At 60.8% G+C, this 6,652-nt stretch overlaps 1 protein-coding gene across 3 annotated transcripts in view; it reads right to left on the bottom strand.

The window, feature by feature from the left end:
• Positions 1-6,652, bottom strand: part of AGAP3 (ArfGAP with GTPase domain, ankyrin repeat and PH domain 3) — a 45,262-nt gene that overhangs the window by 7,939 nt on the left and 30,671 nt on the right. For all 3 annotated transcript variants that reach the window (XM_032235464.1, XM_032235463.1, XM_032235462.1), the window contains exon 12: positions 2,131-2,310. In XM_032235464.1, the coding sequence (XP_032091355.1) occupies positions 2,131-2,310 (180 nt within the window). The remainder of the gene's footprint in view (positions 1-2,130; positions 2,311-6,652) is intronic.

Raw genomic sequence — 6,652 nt, forward strand, 5'->3', positions numbered from 1 at the left:
GTCGCTAGCTGCCATGCGCCAAGCATATCCTCAATCATACTGTTCCTTACAATTAATAGCAGAATTAGAAACAATCAGGGAGCTGGCTAATTACTGTCAATTAGAGTGCACTAATCAAGCTCGATCACACCCGCACACCCGTGCGCACGCACGCACACACACACACATACGCCGCCACGGCTCTCACCATTAAATGTCAAATTTCATTAGAGACCAGCAACAAAATCAGAACGCTGACATTCACTTCCAGCCGCGGAGAGCCAAGTGCCTCCAATCAGCGCCGGGAGGAAGCCGCCCCGCCAGTGCCGACGGGGCCCAGGGCCCCCCTCCCAGGGGCAGAGGGGCAGGGAGAGGGGGGAGCCAGCACCATCCTTCCACCAGCACTGTCCTCTCATCCCCCCCCCCCCGGCAAAGTCCATGTGCTCAAAGGCGGGAGGGGGGAGGGGGTGTCAGTCCTTCCCCCACGGCAGTGTTGGGTGTGGGTCAAGCCCCCCGGGGGCTCCTAGCAGCCCTCGCCCCACTCCGAGCACCCAGGAGCAGGCAGAGGGGGCCAATCCCACCTAGCCTGGCCATGGGACCCCCAGCGGGGCAGCCGAAGGGCACCTGTGTGGGTGAGACAGAGAGGGAGAGCAGCCACGGAGCCTGAAGGGCAAGCCCCTCCCTCTCCTGGCTGCCGTCGGTCACACTGCCCCTCCACCGGCCCCCCAGCACTGGGGCTGTGCTTATGCAGGGTGAATTGGGGCCCCCAATGGGGAGATCCTCCACTGGCCTTTGGGGTCAGGGCAGGAGAGCCCGGGCTGAGGGGGTCTCCAATGCTCCCCCCGTCTTTTGGGAAGGAGGCAAGACCCCCGCCTCCTCCAGACTCCTAACCCCACATTCACCAGCTCCCACTGAAGCCGAGAGTGGCTCTGCTGAGGGGCGGGGGGGGGGGCTCAATTCCCAGCACAGAATTCCCCCCAGGGAGCCTGCAGCTCTCTCCGGCCACTGGCCAGCTCCTCCTCCCTCCTCCACCGGCCGGCCCGGCCTCCGAGCAGGGCAGGCGTTCCCCAGACGGCTGCAGGACCGGCCGGGCCCTCTGCCCTGGCTGCCTGTCTCCTGCCACCACCACCGCCGCCGCCCGCTCCCTCGCCCGCTCGCTCTGCCCCATCAGCAGTAACAGTCTGATTAATTCGCTTCCAGCAGGGAGCTGATGGGCCAATGATGGAGGCGCTGCGCCAGGCGCGCTGAAATTGATAGTTTTTCACAGTTACAAATGAGGAGCCTCCCCAGCTCCAAATGGCGTCGGCGCAGTCGGACTCCGGTAATGATCATAAAGAGGCTCTCTTTAAACTGCGAAAGCCCCTGGGAGGGAGGCGGGGGCGGCTGCCGCGCTAATGAGAACGACAAGGGGGCGAGGAGGCATTGCGGAAAGGCGGCTTCGCTCTTGATGTGCGTTTAACGGCTTTTTTACTGTGCCGGCCGAGCCAGGAAGCACCGAGTGATGGATGCCGCACAGAAGCATTTATTTTCCAATTCGGCAAAGTGGCTGCGTTGGGAAATGTATGAATTATTTTAATTCACTCAACTGTCCTGAAACGGGGAGGCGGGCGAGGCGAGAGGCAACGGCAGTGGCGGGGGCTTTGGTGTGCTCGGCTCAGCCGCCTGCCGGTCTAGCCCAGCACTGGGCAGCCGGAGGGTCTCCTGGCCCTGCTGCCCTGGGTTTGGAGGGGCTCAGCCACCCCCCTAGCATCTGGGGCCAGCCTGGCTCCTCCCTCTGAGGAGGATTCGGAGAAGGCACCTGTGCAGGCTCCCAGAGGGGGGGAGGGGGAGGGAACAGGCGGTTGAGGTCCAGCAGTGGGTTGCAGGCGGGTGGGTGGGTGGGTGGCACCGAACAAAAGGGGCACCCTGGGAGGAAACCCGGCACTGGGCAGCCGAGAGTGGGCACCTGAGTCACCTCCCTCCCCAGAGAGCCAGCAGGGGCGCATCCGTGCCCCCACTCCAGCCCCAGACCCACATAAACAGGGGGGCCATCCCAAGGGGACCACTAAGCCGAGGGTTTTCTTCGACTGGGGAAGCTGAAGACGGGCCTCCGTGCAAATCCCCCCGTTTCCCGGCGCCTAGAGTCTCCTCTCCCGCGGACACGCCACTCACCCACGCTGGCCGTGGCCCCGGGCATCGCCACCGCTTCGCTCCACTGGTCAGCACTGGAGACCGAGTAGGACCGCTGGTGAATGCCGCTGCCTTCCGGCTTCAGGCTGAAGGCGCCCAGGTTGGTGCCGCTGCCCGAGCGCTCCGAGTGCAGGGAGGTGCTGCTGGCCGAATGGGGGGCGCCTGCGGGGAAGCCAGAGAGACAGGCTAGCGGCTGGGCTGCTGCCCTTCCAGCCGCCCCTGGGAGACCACGCTGGGCTTCGGAAGAGCCTTCGGCTCAGCCTCCCCTGGCAAAACCGGTGGAGGTGGAGGGGGGGGGTCGACGGGGGCGGCCTCGTCCTTCGTGCCTCCTGCTTTCTGCCAGGATCTCGGTCGGCCTTGGAGGCCACTTAGCAGGAAGCATGAATCGGGGCCAAATGGGTCCCACAGGGCAGCCGTTCGAGGGGTTTGGGGGGAACCAAGACAGGACTGGGAAGGGCTGGACGGGCAGCGGCAACAGGCGGCAGGGGGCTCCAGCAGCCCCACGGAAGGGCACGGCCTGCCTAGACAGGGGTTGCCACAGGAGAGGAAGCATCCAGTCTGACCTGGGGGGAGAGGGGGGGGCAGCGTTTGACTCCTTGGAAGCCAGGAGACGCCCGGCTGCACACCTGAAAGGCTTTGCTCACGGGGGTGGGGAGAAGGTTAAAGACGGAGGGGGGGGGCACTGCAGCTTAACGAGAGAACGAGCCCCCCCTCCTCTCCCCCCCCTCACTTAAGCCTCTTCAGGAAGGCTCCTTCGGAAAGCTCTAGCCAGCCAAGACCCCCCCCCAAATTGGCCTCCTGATAGGATCTGCCCTGGGACCCCAACCTTCTCCTTCTCCGGGGGGGGGGGGCACTGACCTAGCAGGGGAGGCCTGCGAGAGACCCTTGCCGGCAGTTGGGGGGGGGGAACCCCACTCCAGCCCCCGCTCGGCCCTTAGCCCCCCTGGTTCTCAGGGCTGCACCGATTTGCTCCGCTGGCCGCCCCCCCCCCCCAATCCAGGTTCAGCGCCACAAAAACATGTGTAAAACCGTGACACCGACTCTGCCTCTAATTAGCCCTTAATTTACACGACAGGCTCGGAAGGGTAATTAGCCAGCGCTCGGCTCCGACTCCCCCCCCCCCGGTCTCCCCCTCTCTCTGCCGTCCCTGCCAGGAGGGCAAAGGCAGCCCCCCCTCCAGCTGCCCCCCCCCCCCGGATGCGGGAAGCAGGCCTCTCTTCTGCATTGGGTTGGCCAAGCTTCTCCCACCCACCCCAAACCCCCCCCCCCTGACTGCCCCCTCCCTCTCCTGAACGGCCCCCTCCCCCCTCTAACCTCCTTCCAGGCCCAGTTTCGGTGCCCAGGAAGTGCCCCCCCCCCCCACAAAGCCACATTCCAGGTGGGACCAAAAGGACCCCAATGTGGCTAGACCACATAGAGGGCAGGGGAAGGGACCCCTAGCAAAACCTGGGTGTGTGTGTGATGGACCCGCACCAGCTGAGGAAAGGGAGGGAAGGGCCTGGCCAGGGGGAGGGGAGAAGGGAAGCAGGCTGGGGGGGGGGGGGAGCCGAGGTAGCCCCACCAGAGCCATGGGGCAAAGCGGCTGGAGCAGGAGAAGTGGCAAACGATTGGGAGGGGCCCTCCCTTGTAACCCTTTTAAGGGGCAGCATAAACAGCTCCATTGCCTGGGTCCCAATGGACCCAAGGAGGGCCAGCCTCTTCCATTTCCTGGGCCCTCCAGAGGCCATCAAGAGGGGCAGTCCTTCTGGGCTCCCTGGTGGAGGAGAGCAGGAAACTGGCACAAATCAGGGGTCCTGGGGCGGAGCTGCCGAGTGGGGCAAGCCAGAGGCGGCGCCCACCGAGGGGAGGCTGCTGTGCCCGCATCCCAAACCTTCCGTGGTCCCGGGGCAGGCAAGGACGAGGCACCCGGCTGTCTCAGGCTGCGGAGAGACACGGAAGAAACAGTGCTAGAATTCCCACGCTGGACGCTTGCAAGTTCCCAATGGGGCATCGCAAAGCATCTTGCAGAGGGTCCCGCTAGATGAACTCCGGGGGACCCTGCAAGCCAAATAGCCAATGGCTCTGCCAGATGCCAGGCAAGAGACCAGCGGGAGCCCTTCTGCCACGAGCCGGGGTCCTCGCGGGCAAGAGGCCGAGGGCAGCCACAAGGGGATGTGGGGAACACTCAGGAGGTTGGGGGGGTGGGTGAGTGGCAGGCAGCTGGCTCAGCAGGCTGGGCTCCTCCTCCTCCTCCTCCCTGAGCCAGCCAGGAAAGGCCGTGAGAAAGGGGGGACAGGTGGGCAGGAAGACCCCCGGGCATCGGCAGGGAGAATTTTTACCCTCTCTCCTTTTAACGCTGCCTCTTCAGAAAACCTCGAAAGGGGCTTCCTGATTCCAGATGCTCTCCGGGAGACCCCCCCAAAGTTTGACGTGGGGAAGAGGAGGGGGGAGCCCAGAGGAAGGGTCACAAGCCTGCCATGCAGCTGGGCAGGAATCCCCCCTTGCTGTCTGGATCAAAAGACTCACTGCCAGGAAGGGGCAGGGAGAGGGGCTCATCCCCCCCCTCCGCTTCACCTGGCAGGGGGTGTGGCCCAGCAGCTGGGGGGGGAACTGTTAGACAGGGCTGAACCCCCCCCCCTTCGCCTGGGAATGGATGGCAGGGAACCCACCTGCATGCTCCGGAGAAGGGAAAAGGCAGGAAAGACCCCACCCCAAGGATCACCCTTCACCTTGATGGCAGGGCAGAGGAAGGAAGGAAGGAAGGAAGGAAATAGAGAGAAGGATCACCCTTTACCTTGATGGCAGGGCAGAGGAAGGAAGGAAGGGAGGGAGGGAGGAAGGAAGGAAATAGAGAGAAGGATCACCCTTCACCTTGATGGCAGGGCAGAGGAAGGAAGGAAGGAAGGAAGGAAGGAAATAGAGAGAAGGATCACCCTTCACCTTGATGGCAGGGCAGAGGAAGGAAGGAAGGAAGGAAGGAAGGAAGGAAATAGAGAGAAGGATCACCCTTCACCTTGATGGCAGGGCAGAGGAAGGAAGGAAGGAAGGAAGGAAGGAAATAGAGAGAAGGATCACCCTTCACCTTGATGGCAGGGCAGAGGAAGGAAGGAAGGAAGGGAGGGAGGGAGGAAGGAAGGGAGGAAGGAAGGAAGGAAATAGAGAGAAGGATCACCCTTTACCTTGATGGCAGGGCAGAGGAAGGAAGGAAGGAAGGGAGGGAGGGAGGAAGGAAGGAAATAGAGAGAAGGATCACCCTTCACCTTGATGGCAGGGCAGAGGAAGGAAGGAAGGAAGGAAGGAAGGAAGGAAGGAAATAGAGAGAAGGATCACCCTTTACCTTGATGGCAGGGCAGAGGAAGGAAGGAAGGAAGGAAGGAAGGAAGGAAATAGAGAGAAGGATCACCCTTCACCTTGATGGCAGGGCAGAGGAAGGAAGGAAGGAAGGGAGGGAGGGAGGAAGGAAGGGAGGAAGGAAGGAAGGAAATAGAGAGAAGGATCACCCTTTACCTTGATGGCAGGGCAGAGGAAGGAAGGGAGGGAGGGAGGAAGGGAGGAAGAAAATAGAGAGAGGAGGGAATCTGATTAGTAGAGGAGGAAGGAAAGAGTGAGTGAGTGAGTGAGAGACAGAGACAGAGAGGGAGAAAAAGAGGGGGATCTGATTAGTGGAAGAGGAAAGAAGACACACACACACATACACAGACAGAGCAAGAGAGACAGAGCGAGAGAGAAAGAGAGGGAGGGTCTGATTAGTGGAAGAGGAAGGAAAAAGTGAGAGAGTGTGTGAGAGAGAAACAGAGAGAGAGAGAGAGAGAAAGAGAGATGGGATCTGATTAGTGGAAGAGGAAGGAGAGAGAAAGAGGTGATCTGATTAGTGTAACAGTAAGAAAAGAGAGAAAGAGAGAGAGAGGGAGAGAGAAAGAGAGGGAGAGAGAGATGGATCTGATTAGTGGAAGGAGAGAAAGAGATCTGATTAGTGTAACAGTAAGAAAAGAGAGAAAGAGAGAGAGAGGGAGAGAGAAAGAGAGGGAGAGAGAGATGGATCTGATTAGTGGAAGGAGAGAAAGAGATCTGATTAGTGTAACAGTAAGAAAAGAGAGAAAGAGAGAGAGAGAGAGAGAGAGAGAGAGAGAGAGATGGGATCTGATTAGTGGAAGGAGAGAAAGAGAAGGGATCTGATTAGTGTAACAGTAAGAAAAGAGAGAGAGAGAGAGACAGGGAGAGAGAAAGAGAGAGAAAGAAAGAGAGAGAGGGGGAGAGAGAGAGAGATCTGGGTCCAAGGGAGCCATCGGGGACTGAGAATCGCTGAAAGCTGCCAACCCAGAGAACCCAAGGAAAGGATGCTGGTTTTGTTCGTGCCCAGTGGACCAATGGATGCCACCTTCCCTCTGCAAGGTTGACTTTCTCTTACTTCTAAACAGGCGGAGAGAGCGGAGGCCATGGGGTGGGCCAGAGGGGGCCCCACCCCCATCCAGGGCATGCAGAAGGAGGGAAGGTGGCAAGGCAGGAGGAGGGGTGGGCAATGCTG

Source organism: Thamnophis elegans, chromosome Z, assembly GCF_009769535.1.
Source record: "Thamnophis elegans isolate rThaEle1 chromosome Z, rThaEle1.pri, whole genome shotgun sequence".
Classification (NCBI taxonomy): Eukaryota; Metazoa; Chordata; class Lepidosauria; order Squamata; family Colubridae; genus Thamnophis; species Thamnophis elegans.